Consider the following 21,685-nt stretch of genomic DNA (forward strand, 5'->3'; position numbering starts at 1 on the left):
GATATACAAGCTCACAACGTGTCGATGTAGATCGGCTATTTTCAGTATTTTTAAAGTTTTCAAAATAGTAAAAATATGCTTTAAAAGTTTAGGCATAAGGTGTAACGCAGCGCGCAAGACCGCAAGGCCCTCAGAGTGTACAAAAACGGAATGTCCACTTAGTTCCATATTGTACACTCTCAGAATTACAGACCTGTAAGGATCCATTTGGAATCCCCTCTCAGAGTTACAGGCCTGTAAGGGTCCATTTGGAATCCCCTCTCAAGAGTTACAGACCTTAAAGGGTCTATTTGGAATCCCCTTTCAGAGTTACAGACCTGTAAGAGTCCATTTGGAGTCCCCTCTCAGAGTTACAGACCTGCAAGAGCTACAGACCTGTAAGGGTCCATTTGGAATCCCCTCTCAGAGTTAACAGACCTGCAAGGGTCCATTTGGAATGCCCTCAAGAAACCCTGACTTTGAGAACCACTGTCCTAGACCAACCGATCACCGATATTTTTTGCCCAAAAAAGTGCTGCATTTTCTAATTAATTTGAAAAGAAATAAAAACTTTTTTTGCTTTTTTAAATGGATTAGTTTGTACTCGAGAACATTCAACTAGAATTTATTTCATTTAAACACTTAAGCGCTATTCAAAATGTTCAAAAATAGCAGACTAATTTTGAACATTTAAAAAAAAACTTTTAAAACAGTTTCACCAACAATAACATGTCCCCAAATAGGTGGACGACAGGTTGAAAAGTGCAAAAAAACGAGGAAAGAATATCGGACACAAATCGGCTGCGTAAGTGCCAATAACGCAGGGCTTCTCAAAGTGGGGTCCGGGGTCCTTGGGGGGGTTCCAAGGGCAAAATGTATTAATATCGTTTTAACCACTTTATCCATTTATATATTGTCTATTAAAAAATAGCAGATGTACAAGCTCACAGCGACTCACTTCGTGCAGTGCTGCGAGCTTGTACATCTGCTACTTTCTTTTAAATATATATCGAAAATGTTTTGAACCATTTTGAAAAAGTTTTTTTTCGGCCCAGACCAACAGACAAGGGTTGGGTTCTAAAGGGAGGAGGGGATGAAAGGGGAGTAGAGGAGGAGAAGTTGGGGGGGAGGTGGGGGGAGAAACAAAGTGACTGCAGCACTGCACTGGCCTTGGTTTAACAGGAGAAGGAGCAGCATAGTCCTAGTTATATCATTCTAAACTTCTCCCACACGTCAACTAACTCCTGGTTTAACAGGAGAAGGAGCAGCATAGTCCTAGTTTTATATCATTCTAAACTTCTCCCACGCGTCAACTAACTCCCCGTCTCCTGATTGTGGTAAAATCTTTCCATTGTCTTTGACACAAAAAAAAAAGTTTCTTTATATATGCATGTATATATGTATATATACACATATATGTATGTATATATATAAACACTTCTTTTTTATTTATTTATTTATTTTTTACTTCTTTTTTTTCTTTTTCTTTTTTAAAGAGCTACAGCACCTTTTCCCACGGGGCAACAGTGTCGATACCTCGCACATGGTTACACGGCCGTGCCGAAGAAACGAATAATAAAAACAATATATTGGTCAAGGATATTCATCTTTTTTTTTTCTTTTTTTTTACTTTTTTCCCTAAAATTGGCATCTGACATGATGATATTCTATTGCCGTCTGGGGGGGAAGGAAGGGACAAAGGTTCTTCTTTTTTTGAGTTCATATTCAAGTTTTCTCCTTGTTTTTTTTCTCCTTTCTCTCTCTTTCTCTCTTTCTGGTTTATATTTTTCTTTCTTTCTTTTTTTTTTCCTGTTTAAAAAGAGTTCACACTTTGGTGATCTGCGTGTGCTGCTCCTCGTCGAAAGGTTCATTTTCCGGGTCAGAGTCTGTGGTGTCGGAATATCGATAATGGTCCGGCTCATTGTCGCTAACGTCCGGGGTGACCGATGTCGAAGTGCTCGCCTCGGAATTTGAAGGCTCCTCCACGGTTTTCGTGAAATACAACTTCACCTGGACAGACCGCAAAGACAAAAAAACAAAACGCGTCATTTTACACCGTAAAATCCTCCGTTAAATTAACTTTTAACTCTGTAAAAGCAAATTTTATAAAGCGTAAATTTGTATACTTTGTTGTACAAATATCAAAACTAGTAGAATCTATAATCTCACAACTCGGTACACTGTGATGCGTTGTGAGCTTGTAGATCGGCTATTCTAGCCATTCAAATAGTTTAGCTTAAAATGATATGCCCAAAATAGGGATGCCAGGCTCAAAGTGGTAAAAATAACACTATTTCACTGTGTATGACATGTCTTACGATTGCGGCTTCAATGAAGCTAATGAAGACACAGAACAATACAAATCATGTCTCTACGCTGACCTTGAAGTAGATCTTCAACTATCAATTATCTTCTTAGCAATTATGCTATCAATTACTTTTTTTGATTAATTGCATAATGGAGAAATGCGTTTTTTATATAAATTCGTTTTTGTTTATATATCAACAAATCATTAACCACTTAAGTATTTTATACTTTGGCACACAACGGTATGCCAAAGTATGCATGCAAAAATAGTGAAAATAATAGTGAAAAATCTACAAGCTCAGTGTATATTATTAGATCTGCTATTTTCACTATTTCTGAATGTTTTTTTTGTGAAACTCTCCTCACCTATATGCATGCACAATATGGGGATTAATTGATTGATTATTTTAGTACATCATCCATTATAATGGATTCAATTAAGCTATTGCACCCCCCCTACCTTGAAGTTTGGTGAGAAGTAGCGGTTAGCTTTGTCTTTGTTGGCTTTGTCCAGGTCGTTCTTGGTGAGCGCCAGGATGAGGTAGTCCCTGTCACTGTCCCTGCGCTCCGAGCTCTGCGGCTGGCCCTGGACCCCCTGGAGCTGACCCTGGCCCTGACCCTGGCTCTGGGCCGGGACCGGGACCACCGCCGCCGCCGCTGGGCCCTGGATCTGGGCCTGGCCCCCTCCCGGCCCGCCCCCGGCCTGGGGGCTGGCCAGGCCGTCCACCACGTCGTTCACCACCGTCCCGTTCTCCACCTTCTCCCCGCTCTCCTCTGGTCCGGGGATGAAGAAGGTGTTCACCCAGAAGTGGAACATCTTGTCCTGGAGGGTCGAAGAAGAAGAAGTGTCATTTCACCATTTTTTTCACTTTAACCAATTGACTGCCAATCACGTAGATCTACGCGAACCGATTTAAAGCCGCCACGTGCCAATCGCGTAGATTGGCACGTTAAAGTTAAAGTTTTTTTTTCAATTTCACCCAAAGACCAAGGAGATATGATTAGTTGAAGATCTAAACTCCTATCCACTTCCTTGTTAACTTAAAACTTAAAAAGTCTATATTTCGGCTCCTGAGTACTTTTTTTTTTCCAATGAAAAACTCTGGCACTGGCTAAAAAAATATGAAAATACCTCTGGCAGTTAACACATTCCATGCCAGAGTTTAATCTCATAATGTACTCACCAGTGCCAGCGTTTTATTGTTGTTTTTTTGTTTTTTTCATGTCGCCACAGACCTCGCTAAATAAGTTAAAAGTGCGCGTTCATTTGGTTCTAAACACACAGCGGATCCGTGAGAAACGGCCAGCGAAAACAGTTTCCAAATGCGAGCCGCCATCTTGAAGATACAGCCGATCAACGGTAAAAAGTGATCAGCGAGGAGAAAAACAACAACCGAGAAAATCGAGTTTTAAACAGGATCCCAGACAGGAAGCGGATACGATCGAAAAAACCGGAACCCGAATAATTCTGTTTCCGACCGGAAACCGGAAACGGAAATGGATCAAAAAAAATCGTAAAGTGCACCTGGGGCACTTTCAATGGGAATCGGCGGTTCGCGTAGATCTACGCGACTGGCACGCTGCGGCTTTCAATAGGTTCGCGTAGATCTACGCGATTGGCATTCAATGTGTTAATGGGTTAATGAGTGGTTCTCAAACTTTTTCATGTCAAGGACACACTTAAACACATGCATGCACGAATGGCAAAAATTAATAATAGGCTAAATAAAATAGCGAAACCAATTGAGTTATGGCTTTAATGTACATTTGCTCAAACAGAAGTTTTGATGAGAGGAGTAATAATAATATTACACTTGGACTGTGCGTCTGAGAGGAAAATTCACACCTCTTCTCGCAGAGCTCCGGCAGCCAGTGGCCACCCACGTTTCTCCTCCTCTTTATGTTTAAAGAAACTAGTTCATCAGTGTGGCTTATTTGAAAAACATTTTAAAAAATAGCCGATCTACTTCGACACATAGTACCTTGTAGATCGGCTATTTAAACTATTTTAAAATGTTTTTCAAAATAGTAAAACAATGCCAAAAAAAATTAGGCCCAAGGTGGTGATACTTGTGGGGTGTCAGGTGAGTGGTACTTTTAGATGCATCTTATTACAAAAGGAACTTTATCCACCGTTCCATCCACTGTGCTGTTGAGAGCAAGCGTTCCAATGTTTCCTTACACAGACTAACTTTTTTTTTGAACAGTCTGTCTCATTGAAAACATTTTCAGATGGGGGGGTCCGCGGCCAAATACGTCTCATTTGGGGGTCCGTGACACGAAAACGTTTGAGAACCCCTGTCCTGCGTACAGTACAACACTCACAATGAGAAGAAAAAAAAGCAACCAACCTTCTTCATCATCTTGTTCAGCTTGTGGAAGAACTCCACCTTGATGTCTCCGCACACTGGCAGCGGCTGGGGGAACTCGAAAAACATGTGCTTGTCCTCGCGTCGCGTGTGAGCCGGGTTGGACGTGTGGATCTTCACTTTCAGCTGGTACACCACAAACTGGGGGTCTGCAAAACGGGTCAGTGATGTCGCACACGGGGAGGAGGGGGCGGAGGTTTGGAAGCAGTATAGTTTTATGAGAGATTGTTGAGGGACAGAAGAAGGAAACGTCAAGAGAGAGAGAGAAAGGAAGAGAAAGGAGAAGCGGAGAGGGTGAACCAGAGAGCCAGACAGGATACCAGTATTAGTGTCATGAGTTTGACAGGACGGAGCAAAAAAAGAAAAGAAAACCCACCCTGAATTACACATGAATAAAATGTGACCAAAAAAAAAAGTTCTCTCAGAATTAAGGAAGAGAAACCAAGTAACAGAAATACAACACCCAAAAAGACCCAGATACCAAAGAAGACGTGGGACCCTATTCTGATAAAGTGGATGTGGTCCGTTTGTTCCGAGACCAACCAAACGCAGAAAGGAGGTTTGAACCTCTGATGTCATGGGTGGTGGAGGTGGAGGAATCTTCAACTTGCCTGTAAAACAGTCACTGCTACACTTTTATGTGGACCTACCGATGCGTTGTCTAACCTTATGTACACATACCTGCTGCTTTTTAATGCTTTTATGTGCATACATGTAGAAATCTATGATTTTTCTGTTTTTCTCCTTGCCCTCCCTCTCTCTGTCCCCCCCATTTTTCTTTCCTCTAAACAACGAATAACGGAGCTTGCAAAAAAACAAATCTCACCCACTTCTTTATACCTGTAAACCTATGATGTGACAATAAAAATGTACTCTTGATTCTTATCTTTTCTGCAGGCAACTTTTCAACCCGAGGACTGATTTATACTTAACTGCACACCGATTGTCGCACGCCGAAAATAGCTGATCTACAAGGCTCTCCGGCCCGCAACGCGATGATGCATTGCGAGTTTGGAGATCGGCTATTTCCGGTGCGCGAGACCAAGTATGGAAATCAAAGACGTGAGGCTGGAGGGGGGGGCAAATAAACAGCGAACAAAAAACGAGATAAAAATGGATTAAAAGACTCATTTACCCCAATGCCAATTCCCTTTCTTGAAGCCCTGAGGGGTCGGCTCACTCCTGTTTTTAAAGGTACTGTCCCCTTTAGAGAGAGAGAAACAACATGGTCACAAACACAACCACTACTGGCCTGGCAGGGACGTCACAGCAGCAAGGCACACAAACACACAGATTTTACATGCATGTACGTACAGATATTATACACACACACACACACACAAATCCCAGCATTCGTATCATGGGGAATGCTTTCATTGAAAATAGCCCATCGACAAGCTCACAGCGCGTTGCAACGCACTGTGAGCTTGTCAATCTGCTAGTTTCAACAAAAGAAAAAAAAGACCCTAGTATAGAGCCCTGAGGGACTCCAGTCAACCATATAGGGTTTAGTGGTGAACAAGGCATCCTGGTAGTTTGCAACATGTGTGAATTTTTCAAAGGATCACGGAGGCTGAACCCGGCAGATTCAAGACTAGAAGACTATTTTCACTTTTTTTTAACTAATCAATAATTTTCTCAAATTTTCTCCATTTTATTAGATTTTTTTCTATTTTATAATTGATTAAATCGATTTGTTGGATTAACTGTTGCACCCATAGAATTTAACAACCAGCCTGGTTGTCTGGGTTTCAGCCGTTCATAACTGACAATTGATAAAGAGTGTCACACAGCGTAGCTTTCATATATAAAATAAAAGGTTTTGAAATTTAAACAGTGAAAATAGCAGATCTACAAGCTCACAATGCGTTGTATCGGGATGCGTTGTGAGCTTTTAGCTCGGCCCTTTTCACTATTTCTTAAAATATGGCTTAAGAGGTTAATTCATAATGGATTTTTTGAAAGTTTGGGTCACACCGAACTTTTCTTTTGGTTGTGGAGTTGAATATGTTTGGGGAGCCCTGCTGTAGAGAGAGAGGACAACAACCTCAGAATAGGGTCTTTTCAACAGGACAGTTAGCAGGAAAGAGAAGGACGAATGCAGCCATGGCAGCTTAGCACAACGTCGCTGTCAAGACGGAAACCTTATATCTCCATATCTCTTTTTTTTTTCTTTTCACATAAATCAATACCCTAGATTATTGCCAGTGTCATGTAAAAGTTGTGTGTTTTTGCTATTACCCATAATGCTTTACATGAATGAATGAAAAGCGTCAACAAGAGCATATGATTAAAATTATAACCTTTCTTTTTTTTTCCATTTCCTGAAAAGTAACGCTTCGTTTGGACATACAAGGTTTCCACCCGTCAGCGACGGTATCCAGGTGTTAAGAGTGGAAAGACACCAAGTCAAGAGCAGATAACAAGATTTGTTTCGTCTTAAAAAGCACAAGAAAAAAGCACAAGAACAATTTTCCATATAGAACGCATACACACACATGCACAGAACTGAGATAGGAAGGAGAGGAAGGATTATTGATTGACGATCACATTACATACATTCAATCACTGCCAGAAAGTTCAATGTGAAGATGAGCAGCTCAGATACCTTTCTCACTAATTTTTTAAATCACTGTTTCCCAAACAGCGGGTCGGGACCCATTTTTGGAGTCACAGATCCATGCGTCGTGAGTAACTAACCCTAACCCAGGATCGGACCCATAATTCTGGCATCGGGCGGGCTCTAAAGGTGAGCTGCTTCTATAGCAGCTTCAAGCCAGCGGCTTGGTTGCGTGCATCACATCTCCAGCCCTCGTTTCAATGGAACAGCAGCATGCATGCATGCATGCCTACATCTTTGTTTGGAGCTCTACAGCTTGATATACTAAGGCCCCGTTTAGACGACAATGGTCTCTAGAGAAAACGGCAAAATAAAATATCAGATGTGCCTTCAGTTTAGACGGCAACGGCGGCACAAAGTGAAACCCCCTTTCCCGAGTGGAAATCTTTGAAAAAGCTCCACCTCGCGTCTCCATGTAAACGGGGCAATAAACGTGTGGCTCACGTGAGCTATTACACATAATGCTATTACATCGGTGTATACAAACAGCTATTATAGGAAGTAGAACGAAGAGGTTCTACGCATGCGTGGACTGTTCTATCTGGCAGCAGGTCTCACCGCCACCTAGCATGCACACTACAGCGTTTTCAATCACTTTGGCGTCTCTGTGTGAAAGCAGAATAAAAATTTAGAACGCAAATGGCAATTTGTCGTTTTCTGTTCCGATCGCTACCGTGTAAACGTGGCTTTAGCTGCACACTGGTGTTGCATGCTGTAAATAGCAGATATACAAGCTCACAACGCGTCATATTGTGAGCTTGTTAGATCTGCTATTTACTGAGCCCGACATCGCCAAACAACTACGTATAAATCGGGCATGTGAGCTGAACATTTGAGCATTGTGACTCACTGCAGGTGCCTCCGCTGAACATGGGGAGCGTCTCGAACACCATCTTGTGGAAGAGGAGGGCCACGGGTTTGTACTCCAGCTGGTTCTTCAGCAGGTAGCTGTAGTAGGTGACGTAGCGACGCTGGCTGGGGATCGTTACTCCCTGCAAAACAACAAGCACAGCAACAAGCACTTAGGGTGAGTGGCTCTCAAAACGGTGTGCACCACTGATAAGCTTTAAGATTTATATTTTGATCCAATGCTGCACTAACTTGTGATAAGTGAAAAAAAGAAGCTACCGTATATCCATGTTGGATACTGTCCATTAAATTAAAAAAAATATTTTAAGGGACAACTTGAATGCGTTGTTTTTTCTTTTCTCTTAATGCATTGCCGAAATGCATTTTCGAAAAATCTGTATCGGCAGATACTCAAAATCTATTGATCGGAATCGGGTCGGGTGCAAAAAAATTTGATCAGGACAACCCTAGCATAAGGATTCAAGCATGTTATGCTTATAACGATTACAAGAAGATACAGATTCTGCAGTCATGGAGGACTTTGTTGGAACGGAAATAACAGCTTTTAATGAGCTCCTGTGCAGGAGTCGAAAGGACAACAACAACGCCATGTAGGCTAATCATATATGCTCATTCATTAATCCATGGTGTCGCCCGCCAAATATAGACATAGATCTGCACAACGTGCTTGTGGATCTTTGGTGATTTGCTGCATTGTTGAAAACACTGGGTCAGACCATAGAGTTATAATACATCGGGTCAGAATCGCTCGCTGCCGTTGCATATTATGATTTAAAAAAAATCATAAAATCGCAGCCTTTGTGATTCGCTAAATCGCATGGTTCCACATTCGGTTTGAAAACGATTAATCGTTCAGCCTGACTATAGCGTCACACAAAAGCATCAAAAGCTTTGCTTGTAGATCTGCTACTTTTCCTATTTGTGAATTTGAATCCTGAAAAGTAACATCCCTATTTTTGGGCATGCCATTATATTTATAGTTATCATTTTAACACACTTTTCTTTTTTTAAGGGATAGTTCACCCAAAAAAATTACTCTTTTTCTAGCGATTAGTCACCCCATGGAGACTTGAATTCATGGAATTTTTTTTGTTTTTGTCGCATTCCTAAGCCAATAATTTGATGACCACCGGACTGGTAAGCAGCGGTTCCAGTAGGAGAGACAAAGGAGACTCTTTGTGTCTCCTACCGGAACTGCTGCCGGTCATCAAATTATTGGCTTAGGAATGCGGCAAAAACATTATAATCCATGAATTCAAGTCCCCATGGGGTGACAAATCGATAGAAAAAAAGGCATTTTGGGGGTGAACTATCCCTTTAAGTCACTATGAATACAGTTTTACAGATTTGAGATATTGACTTGCCCCAAAAACTCCAGTGACCTACTAATGTGAAAGTTGACCGGTGGGGGAAGGGAAATCGTACTCGGGGCACGGTTCCAAGCAATTGGACCAAATGTGAAACCAGCCTCAAAAGTGGGGTTCGGGGACAAGTAGGGGTCTTCCAGGGGGTCCCCAGCTAAATGACTTTAGTTTATTAGTAACCAAACGGACACTTACAAGTCTACAGCTCTGAGAATGTACAAATGGAACCAAATGGACCTGTTAGGGTCCATTTGGTTCCATTTGTAACGGGTCCATTTGGTTCCATTTGTACATTCTTAGAGAATTATCGGAGTCCGTGGCCTAACGCATACCAAACTGGGGAGTCCTTGAAATTCAAAAGTTTGAGAACCAACAGCTTCTAAATAAAGCGTGCATTCGTTCAAGGCAGGACCAACCACTGACCTTCTTGTCCCTTGTCCTGACTTCGCCGTAGAAGTCCAGCGCTTCCTGCGGCTCCTGGAACTTGCCGCGGTGGAGGAGATAGGCGCAGATCATCACACCGGTGCGGCCCTTGCCGGCCTTACAGTGGATGGCTGCCACGTGATTGTCATCCTCGCTGAGCCACTGGTCCAGGTCTTCACAGAACGGCTTGATCAGCTCCAGCTGAGGTGGATTATGGTCTTCGAATGGGTACTGTGCAACTGATGTGGGTGGGATGGACACGGGTTGGTATTAAGACTTGGCTTGTGAGGACATCAACATATCAGAACAACAATTTCACGAATAGCGCTTTTTTCATTATTATTATTTTGCCATTCTTAACCCATTCAATCCGCATCAGTCATTTTTTTATTTATTTAAATCTTGCGATTAATGTAGGTTAATTGAATAATCAAGTTTGTTTTATTTAATGTTTTTAAATGTAATATTTATGAATCAACATAAAAAAGATCCGATATATTGTTTATTAGCAACTAAATCGATTTGACTGATTAATAACTTTAGCCCTGTATTACACTTGCAATAGTGTGCAAAAATAGCTGATCTACAATCTAACGGCTATTTTCAACAAAAAAAAAAGATAATCATTCAATCGAGGCAAACTGTGATTTTAAGTTGTATCGCCCAGCCCTAAAAGACAGCAGCAGAGAGACAGACTTCAATGACCTTGTACAAGTCTGGCTTTCAGGCCAGGACAGAACATGAGATCGCTGAAGTGTGTGTGTGTGTGTGTGTGTGCGTGCGTGAGAGAAACGGGAAGGCCTACCTCTGCAGTTAAATTTGGCAGCATCGTAGTGTCTTTCTGCACAGCTGAAATTGGAAGAACAGAAGCGGTTAACGGTCAAACAGGGAGGGAAGTCACTCATCCCTGTGCGTTACTATCTGCTGACTCTATTCTGTTACTCTTTAGCTGTTCTGTATCTGACCTGTGTTTCATAACTGCTATAATGCCATGACAACTGAATGTTTACACCTTATGTCTAACTTCATGTACATACTTTCTGCTTATTATGCTATGTGCATATGTGTAGTCTATCCATCCATCCATCCATCCATTCATTTATGCATTCCAGTGGTTCTTAATGTGGGGTCCGGGGACCCCCAGGGGTCCTTGAGTGGGTTCCAGGGGGTCCCCAGCTAAATGATTGATAATTAGGAACAGTTAGGAACTATATGGACCCATGCTGTTACAATGGTCCTGTACAAGGATTTAAATAGTATTATCATGTATTAGTAACAGTGAGGTTTGTTTTGTTGGGACACTTACAGGTTGTAGATTTTGTAATGGTTTTTATGTTTTGAGTCGAGAAACCTGCGGAAAGAGAAGAGCACAGCCACAGTGAGAACAAGACCACAAGTGAGCAGGCCTAGTAAATCGTTGTCGGGCAGAACCCTCTTATCTCCATATTTTAACTTTTCTTAAGTTTTTCGTAAGCTAACGCCCTACTTGATCATAATACAGGCGTCATACAAAAGCATCAAAAGTAGCAGATCCACAAGCTCGGAACGTGGCGCGAAGCGACGCGTTCCGAGCTTGTGGATCTGCTACTTTTGAATTAGAATGCTGAAAAGTAACAGTTTTGGACATGTGAGGTTTCCACCCGATAAGAGGCAAATTTCAAATTCGGCGCCGTCGGTCAGAAACCTTCTGTGACAATTTTTTTGCGGAAAAAGTCGCGGAAGTAGCCGATCGACAAAGCTCACGACGCGCTGCGACATGTTGTGAGCTTGCAGATCGGCTAGCTTCGAAGAACTTTGAACGTTTGCAGCTATAATAATGACATGCCAAATATAGGGACACCAGCTTGAAAGTGATTAAGTCTTTCTGTGGGTTTTTATAAATATCTAACTAATGAAAAGTATTAAAAAGAGATTGTGACTAAATAATAACTATATTCGACTCATTGGAACGGTTTATGTTATTTGCTTTTTTATTTCCTGAAAAAAAGAAATGGTTTTAGACAGAAGGCCAGTAGTTGGAAAGTAGGAATGTCCTAGCCTGGCTCCACCCCCTGAATCCTTTGCCTAGCATTCAGGGTCTGGTGACGCTTTCGAAGGCGGGTGTTTCTCGGTTGAAAATCTGTACGACGAATCGGGATCGGGACAATCCAGTATGAACCAATCGCGTTGGTTCATAGTGGAGTCCCACTTTGGCCACGCCCCCATCTCAGAACTCCGCTGCATTGAGAGGGCTTTCAGACTGAATAATGGAGTGAAACGAAATGAAAATTCAGGCTGAGTGTCAGGCTAGGAATGTCCACAATTACTACATAATCTCCTGATCACAATTATTTGAGATAATCGCAATTATTTGAAAAATGTTCATACATTTTCAAACATCTCAAAGAAAAAAGCAAAAATAGCCATCTACGCGTTGTAAGCTTGTAGATCAGCTATTTACGCTATGTTTACATTCTTTGAAAGTATAAAATGATTAAATGTCAGTAATTTCTTTGTATATTGAAGTCATTTGTCATATCTCTGCCCTGTGCAAATTTTGATCAACAGAAATAAAATTTGTATTCATATGTTCCAATGTTCAATGCCAAAAGCACAATTAAATCATTAATCACCATTATTTGTATGACAATTCATCGACAACTTTTATATTGTAATCGTGACAGGCCTACATATAAGGTTTCCACCGACAGCGCCGAAACGTGCCCTCCTGAGGCCAAGGCGATGGGACTCACCGTACAACATCATCTATGTTGTTTCTGTACACGCCTTCCAGTCTCTCTGCTGGAAAGCCCATAGCAATGATGTTAGGATAGATATCTGTTCAGCCGCGGGTCAAGGAGCCATACAATGTGTGCCTTTATGAGCAGTGGTAGACTAAAGTACTCAACCCCAGTACTTGAATCTAAGTACAGATACTCCTGGTCAAATATGACTCTTACAAGTGAAAGTTGCTCTGTCAAATTTGTAATCGAGTTCAAAGTATTGAGTACTTAAAATAAATACTAAACTAAATACAAATTATATTAGTACATTTTGTTTTAATATCAATGCATTGCTGTATTAAAATCCAATATATTTCCATTAAGAGTTTTGAAAAAATAATAGATTTACAACCTCAATGCATCACATCACGATATTCACTATATTTGAATTAGGGCTTAAAGGGGAAGACCACTCATTTTCAACATTGAACTAAGTCTTTAATACACCTTAGAGCTGTTGTGTGGAAATAAGAACCCCCCCCCTCTATGTTGCTGAGGGGGCGGAGCCAAAACTACACCCTGCGTATGTCACTGATCACATGACCTCAATCAATTATCCTTTTCTAGGCAACAGAAGGGGGGGGACGTTTTTTCTTGTTTCCACACAACAGCTCTAAGGTGTATTAAAGACATAGTTCAATGTTGAAAATGAGTGGTCTTCCCCTTTAAGTGGTTCATTCATAATGTAACTTTTTTTCCCTTCCTATAAATGCAGTGGAGTCAAAAGTACAATATTTGTCTTTGAAATGTAGTGGAGTGAAAGTCACAAGTGTTAGTACAAAAAAATACTAAAGTAAAGTACAGAAACTACACTTTTGTTTTTTTTACTCAACCACTTAAACCCCAGCATCCATATTGTAGGGAAAGCTTTCGCAGAAAATAGCAGATCGACAAGCTCAGAGTCACAACACGTCGCAGACGGGTTGTGAGCTTGTCGATTGGCCGTTTTCCGCGAAAGCTTTCCCCACAAAAACAGAAAATACACTAGTATAGAGCCCTGAGGGACTCCACTAAACCATATGGGGTGGTTAAGTACAGATACTCAAGGCAATGTACTTCATTAGTGTGTGTGACTACAAGCATCCTGCAGCTATGTAGGCACCAAGGCTGAACCTTACAAAAAGCATCCAACATCCCAACCAGAACCACAACAATTGAACGAGCAGCATCAGTCAAATAATACCTGAATCTATCAGGCACCATGTGGCTGTGTAAAGGCCCACGCATGCTACCAAATGAGGTGGTCACCCTATCACCTTTTAGGTGATATCACCTTTTAGGTGATAGAGAGCGCTCTCTATGATAGAGAGAGCTCTCTCTATCACCACCACGGTGATAAGGTGACCACCGAAAATTGTAGCATGCGCCCCCTTAACAGGTGACTCCCTCTTTCCCAGGTGTTTCGCCCAGGTGGGCGTGGTTTTGAGGTTAGGTTAAGGCAGTGGTTCCCAAACAGTGGGTCGGGACCCATTTTTATGGGTCGCGGCGACGCAGACCCATTTTTACTTCTTATTCAAAAATATATTATATATACTTTCAATTTCGTTTTTTTTTCCTTCTCACATTTATTCATTAAAGAAATTCCATTATAAAATACATTTAAAAAAAATAGTAGTGAAAATAGCAGATAGGCTATCTTCACTAGTTTGGGTCCCGCGAAGACATGAAGACATCTCTCTTTTGGGTCACGACCAACAAAGTTTGGGAACCCCTGGGTTAAGGTTAGGGTTTAGGCATATATTTTTAAAATCTTTTTACATATCTTCACCTGTAATGACGTGCCAAAAATAGGGACCAATTATTAATCTATCATTTCATGATATAACGATTATGTTTGATAATAGATTAAATCAATTAGTTTGATTAACTCTTGCACCAGTCATGTGAACATAAGAGGTGTCATCGTATGGTCAGGATAGTCAGGATAGATGGGAACTAGGGCTCCGATCAGCTTGTGCGCGTCTGTTGTGACAGATGGCCTTGACTGTGAGAGGCAGGCAGAGGGGACGGGAGTACAGTGCTCCTGCTTGAGCCAGGCCCACATGTGGGTGCACTAGGAGAGGCTCTACAGCCTGACCTGCATGTATTTTTAGAGCCCAAAGTTATATTGAGATCATTGCAAATGTTGGGCTTATCTCTCCTCCGAGCTCTCAGCCGAACCGAGCGGAATATTATTGAACCGATGGAATGCAGAAGAGGATGCCGACCTCCAGAAACCGAGGAGGCTTTATAATCAGGAATCCATTACATACACTATATCCATCCATACCGCAATAGTTTTGGTTGTTTTGTGTACAGGTGTGATGGAAGCTCAGGGTGCCTTGAAATCGGCTGACACACTCGGGCATGGCCAAGAGACGTGTGAGAAACTGTAGGCAACACACACCGGGGAGTTCCACTGCAAACACCACCATATTGTCATTCTTCAACCACTTGATCCCTAGCGTCCCTATTCTGGACATGTCATAATAGGCAAGCATTCTGCAAAAATAACCAATCTAAAAATAAAATTATACAAGTTCACAACACATCGCAACGTGACACGTTGGGAGCTTGCAAAATTGGCCATTTCCGTGGGTGTAGAGGGGGGAAACGAAGGCGACCAAAGACAGAACTCTGGGGGACAAAGTATACAGGGTTTAAGTGGTTAAAGATTCCATCAGCGAGCATGGTTCTATATTCACACCAGGTTCCACCAATAAACTACACCTTATTGCCATCCTTTAAAAGACCATCAGCGAACATGGCTCCATATTCCAGGGAAGGATAGTGGGGGGGAAATGTCAGAACCAATTAAACTAGGATATTCATGCAATCGTAAAGACCCATATCCAATTCAGTGTCATGTTGCAGAGAAAAGCATAATTGAGTTGGCATGCATGTCTACCCGACTCGGCTTTTAACGCCTACCTGCAACTGAAGTCTGCTCGTCGACATAAGCTGTGGGATTCAACATTTTAACCACCGACTGAAGGGCAACCTTTTTCTTACATTTCCTGTGTTCATGATGTCAGAAATAGAAAAGGCAGAACATTTCTAATTGGAAGTGACGCTTTCATTTTGAGCAGAACTTTTTCAGAGGCTTATCGTTTATTTGTTTTATTTTTTATGTTCCAAATATATATGACACACACTAGTGACGGTGAGACAAAGGCAACGTACACTTTGCAGCATTTTAAACTTTGCACCATGTGTACAGTGCACACTAGGGATGCGACGATATGAAAATTACATTGTGTGGCAAATAATTATTGCGATTAACAATATTATCGCGATAATCAAAATATGCTTAAAACTTTAAATGCCCCTTTTGTTCACCACTTGAACCTCCAGCATCCCTAATCTGGGGGGAACGCTCGACAGAAATGGCAGATCTACAAGCTCACAACACGTTTGTGCAGAATAAAATAAGAGTACCAAATGCGCTCTTTGCAGGTCAGTTTTATCAAGTATAGAGGGTTTAAGTGGTACTGATTTTGCAACTCAAAAGCGAATTCATCCTCGTGTATGATAGAGGACAATTTCACCATAAATTAAAATCTCTTCGATACGATTATTTATCACGATAAATGATAAAGATTATCGTTCCATCCCTAGTGCACGTATGAATGCATGTAGGCGCGTGCGTCCCAGATCTTCTGGTAACGGGGTTTGACTGATGGAACGCGGGATTGCTGTCAAACAGAGCGAACTACAAGAGGATGGCCAAACTCACAAGATCAATGCATTTAACCACTTAAACCCCATATGGTTGAGCGGAGTCCCTCGGGGCTCTATGCTAGCGTATTTTCTGTTATTGTGGGGAAAGCTTTTGCTGAAAATAGCTGATCGACAAGCTCTGCTGTGACGTGCTGTAAGCTTGTTGATCTGCTGTTTTCTGAAAAAGCTTTACCCACAATACGGATGCTGGGGTGTAAGTGTTTAAACTGAATTCATGCAGAAAAAAACTAAACCGTTGACAGCCTTAAAGATGGATACAAATACTGTACTAATGCAGCATATCATGAGATGCATTTCTGGAACACAGAGCAGGCCTTATGGCTTTCATTCAATGAGCCTACCAGCAAAATCAATGGCGCTCTTTGCATATAGGCTGCCATAGTTCTTAAAATGGAAGCATGTCTATACACACTGTATTGTAATAACTTCCATTAATGCCTCCAAAGTCCTAATTAGGACGCAGACGCAAGTGCTTTGTGCCATTTCATGGGCTACTATAACCCTTCAGACTCAGTGGTAAAGTGATTCCAGCCCAGACTATTTCTAAGTGTTTTTAAAAAGCTCCAGTGCTCCCAGGAGAGAGACTCGGCCGGGCCCAGGGCATGGGGGGGCTTGTTCTCTGCAGCTGGGAGGAAACGCACACGCAGGACCCCCGACGGAAGCTCCTTGCGAGGAGAGCGGGGGGGGGGGGGGGGGGGGGGGGTCGAAAAAAAAAGGAAAAGAAAAACTGCCGTTTCAGGCATGCCTCTCTACTCCAAAGCCAGTCCCTGCTTCAGCTCGGTACATACGCCAAATCTACTACTGAGAGCAAGACGGGGGAAAGAGAGAGTTAGAGAGGGAATGGGGGGGGGGGGGCAGGAAAGGAGGAGAGCTGGGGAAAAGGGGCAAGGAAGGGAGGGAAAGAGAGAATTAGAGTGGGAGTAGAAGAGAAAAGGAGTGATGGTGGGTGAGAGTGAGAGAGAGAGAGAGGAAAGCACTCGGACAGCATTGCTGCTGATACAAGATCACTGGTACGCTATTTTAAGGGCAATTCCCAGAACTGTGATACTGCATTACATAACTGCAGTAGGCCCATATTGTTTTTAGACACCGTGCCGAACATGATAAAAGGGATGGTCCAAAAAAAAGAGGCTGGATTTTAACTAGAGGGAACTTTCACACCAACTGTCCTTGGAATGGCATCAGTTTGAGCAGAGATGCCCCTGGCTCAGCAACATCACCCTCACACTCGTCTCAGACAGAGGCTAGGGCAATTAACCCAACATATCAAAACCAATATTTAGAACCAATAATAACCGACGTAATCTTGCTAATGTAGGTGAAGCAGGTTTTTCTTCTTTTTTTTTTTACAGTATATATATATATTTCCTTACATATCAACCAATCGACACAAACCTAAATTATGTCTGATTAACCACCAAACCCTTCGGCGTACCAAAATTTCCGCACAATCATTTTAAATGATTGTGCGGTAATCGGAATCGAGGCAAAAGACTGAAATAATGGTGATATTGATTTGAAGCCATATCTTGCAGCCCTACTCAGCGACAACACCCCCCCCCTTCTACTCACACTTGTCTCAGAGGCACACCACAGTGCTGATGAGACCCGTCAATGATGACACCAGATTCAACCACATATCAAACCCTGAGGCGTGACAAATCTGACCTCATGAAAAGATCATGAATCATGAGTGTGCAACACAAAGTATATTGTTGCTGTCGGGCAGAAACCTCTTCATCTTGTAACTTTTTGGTAAATTAACGGCATCACACAAAAGCATCAAAAGTAGCAGATCTACAAGCTCGGTCTGCTACTTTTACGGTTTGAATTTGAATCCTGAAACGTAACAGTTTTGGACAGACGAGGTTTCCACACGACAGAGACGATATGTATGTGGATTATGATTACACTAATAAATAAAATGTAAAAAAAAAGTTAGTACAGTAATAGACCATAACCATGACAAATTAATCCAATAAATACTTACTTGACCTACTTAAATGTTCATTTGCCAAAAATCAAGCTGTGAAACTGCACTGCATTGATTTTGTTTGCCATGTTATAAGACACCCATTGATCTTACAAAAGGTGGTGTTAAAAAAAATCAGTCAAGTGGACACTCACCTGAAAAGCAATGCAATAATAGCCCATCAACCAGCTTCTTATTATATTCATATAGCCATGGTCTACATCAGTGGTTCTCAAAGTGGGGTCTGGGGGACACCCAGGGGTCCTTGTGGGGGGTTCCAGGGGGTCCCCAGCTAAATTGATAGTTAGGTTTAGGAAACCAAATGGACCCTTATAGATGTGTAACTCAGAGAATGTACAAATGGACCCCCAAAGGTCCATTTGTACACTCTCAAAGTAATGGGGGTCTGTGGCCTTATAAATATCAATCTGGGGGTCTGGGGTGAACTTCATTAAAAACGTTTGAGAACCACTGGTCTACACAACACTGATGAAGTAAAGACCAATCCCAAGCTGGCTAACCAACAATTTGTAGCGTTATATTATATATCCACTTTAGATCCACCATGGCTGGTTATGTCAGCAGAACCAGGTCAACAACTGTCACTGGCTCCGATGAAGAAGTACTGCACAAGTATGTATTATGGCAATTCTTGGGTTAACGTGTCCTAAAAGGGAAGGAAAACTACACTGAGGCAGACACTTTGGAAATCTATCAAAAAGTACAGGGTCACATTATTATGCAGCAGAATAAAGGACACCAGGAAAAATCCTGGTTGTGCATATTTCTTTTGGGGGTGTTTTGCAGCAGAGCTTACAGTATGGGGCCACTTCTCAACATGTCATTATTAGTCTGTATAGTCACCAGAATATTTATCTCACACATAAATTGCCTACATTATCATCATCACCAAGCCACTGTTATAAACTATACAGTAATGGGCGTCTAACAAAAATGCAGAAAATCGACCTGCATTCACAGAAATTAATTGCTGGGGTCCTGATTGATCAGCCCTGAGTGGGTGTTTCAAACGCAAAGGGGGGCAGATATGTATTCCCCTTTAATGTCACACAGCTGGCTGGGCGACTGACTGGTGTAGCCAACATCACAGATTGCGAGCTTTTGTCTATCTGTTTTATTAAAAAATACAAAATGTTTGAGAATAATCCAGCTTTGTGGTTGTCAGGAGGGGGGTGGGGGGGGTTGCAAAGAGATTATGATTGCGACATGTATGCATTGCGTGCCCCCGTTTTTTTTGGTTGGTTTTTGACAGATCCACCATCTTTCAAACACGCTTTGCTGACAGCAACGGCTAGGGCTGGAAAGCACAGCTCTGTCTAATCAAACTAGCCAAGCTAACCTAACCGAGTCAAAACCAAATGAAAGGACTGGAGTGCTAACTGGTGCTAGCCGCGTAGCCCGTTTGACATTTCCTCTGCAGGTCTTACACACATAATAATCCAAACATCACCCATCATCCCTAACAATGCGACGTCCCGGATTCATAACAATAACAATACAAAACCAAAGCCACAGAACGGTATAAAAGGATACATGTTAAGTCCAAGTCGAAGCCATCCTCCTGATATCTCCTTTTGTTCCGGCTGACCATTTCTTTTATAATCGCAGCCATTGTAAAAGCGAAGTGGGCAGGAGTCTTTTTAATAGTTTGAAGAAAATGATTAAAGTATATATATTTATATATATATATATATTTCTTAAATGGTTCACAGTCCCAGAATGTCTTGTGTTTCCCCCCCCTCCTCCCGCTGTGGGGGTAAATAACTGCTGCACCGCTGTGTTGGTGGTGGTTGGTTGGTTGGTGCAGGCTCCCCCGGCAGGCTAGCAGCGGGGGCTAACTAGTAGCAGTAGCAGAGCCTTGTCAATAGGATTAGAATGGCTTCTTCTCGCTGGATCACATAAAGAAACGGGCCTCCACGATGATGATGATCCGTGCCGTGCAAGCAAGCAGGCCCAGGCTCCAGGCCCCGGCGGCGGGTAGGGGTAGGCTAGCTAACTAGCTAGCTTTACTTCTTCTTCCCCCCACACCCCCCGAATCCTGCCGAAATCCCGTCTTTTCGCTTGAGCCCCCCCCCACTCCTCCTCTCCTCCTCCTCCCCCAGCAGCGGCCTCAGGACCAGGACCCCCACTAAAAGAAACACACATGCAAGTCCTCCTGGTTGGAGAAGAAACCCCCTCCTCCTCCTCCTCCTCCTGCTGCTGCTACCCGACGCGGCGGGTCAAGGCTCCAATCTTATCCGCTGTGATTGAGTCAGAGCTGGTGCTGGGGTAGGGGGGGGTGGTGGGGAGGGAGAGCAGAGCCCCGGATCCACTCACTCTGCACGGATAGGAGGGAAGCTAGCCGAGGCTAGGCTAGCTAACCCAGCTAGCTAGCTCGCTGGCTAGCCTAGCCTAGCACCGTGGCTATAGCTGCTGTTAGCGTCAATAGCTAACGCTGCTACCCCCCCTCCTCCTCCTCCTCCTCCTCCTGCTTCTTGCTTCTTCTCGGAGAAAAAAAAGAGCCTTTTTTCCTCCTCCTAACGAATCAACATGGTCGTCGATCGATCCGATCCGAGAAACGCTGGGGGGAAAGTGACAGGCTCCACCGTGAATGTATAGAACTATAATGTTTGGATCATAAGAGCTCTGCACGGATTCTTCTGACAGTTCCTCCGTCCCGGGGAATCATCTTCCTTTCTTGTCTCTTTCTCTCTCCCTTGCTCTGCTCTGCTCTCTCTCCCCCTTTCTCTTTCGCTCTCTCTCTCTCCCTTGCTCTGCTCTGCTTTCTCTCTCCCTCCCCTTGCTTAGCTCGCTCTCTCTCTCTCTCTCTCTCTCTCTCTCTCTCTCTCTCTCTCTCTCTCTCTCTCTCTCTCTCTCTCTCTCTCTCTCTCTCTCTCTCTCTCTCTCTCTCTCTCTCAGCTGAACTCAAGCTTCCATCATGGCCTCCACCAACGAAGGAAAAAAGAAGATAGAGCAGGCTAGGTTTTTTTTTACAACACATATCCTGCCGCTTTTACGAGATATAGTCCCACACACACACCTGAGCTAGTAAGCTACACAACCAGGATATTACACACGAGATGGATATAGTTTTAATCTACATGCATTTGACGTGACACGCACGTGGCTGTCTTAATTGTTACAAGTTTTGACTAATGATTTAATGATATTTAATGTTTTCCTAGTCGCGGAAGGACACCATTAGGGCTCCCTTCTGTCAAAGTGATCACGTGTGTCTGTAATTAGGGAGCGTTGCAATATAATGTCACTTTTAAAGTGTCATTTAAATACAGTGACAC

General features: G+C 42.6%; 1 protein-coding gene across 2 annotated transcripts; it reads right to left on the reverse strand.

The window, feature by feature from the left end:
* Positions 1 to 982: 982 nt before the first annotated feature.
* On the reverse strand, positions 983 to 21,210 carry LOC308100995 (phosphatidylinositol 3,4,5-trisphosphate 3-phosphatase and dual-specificity protein phosphatase PTEN). 2 transcript variants are annotated; one of them, XM_080450240.1, is made up of 10 exons: positions 19,941 to 21,210; positions 12,665 to 12,749; positions 11,239 to 11,283; positions 10,738 to 10,781; positions 9,933 to 10,171; positions 8,126 to 8,267; positions 5,791 to 5,859; positions 4,638 to 4,804; positions 2,747 to 3,109; positions 983 to 1,989 (listed from the first exon to the last, which is right to left on the reverse strand). In XM_080450240.1, exons 1-10 carry the CDS (start codon positions 20,017 to 20,019, stop codon positions 1,804 to 1,806), a joined length of 1,419 nt encoding a protein of 472 aa, XP_080306366.1. In that variant the 5' UTR covers positions 20,020 to 21,210; the 3' UTR covers positions 983 to 1,803. The 2 variants fall into 2 exon arrangements, with proteins under 2 accessions (XP_080306366.1, XP_080306367.1); XM_080450241.1 differs by lacking the exon at positions 5,791 to 5,859.
* Positions 21,211 to 21,685: the final 475 nt, after the last annotated feature.

Source organism: Gymnoscopelus braueri, assembly GCF_963280865.1.
Source record: "Gymnoscopelus braueri genome assembly, chromosome: 14".
Taxonomy (NCBI): domain Eukaryota; kingdom Metazoa; phylum Chordata; class Actinopteri; order Myctophiformes; family Myctophidae; genus Gymnoscopelus; species Gymnoscopelus braueri.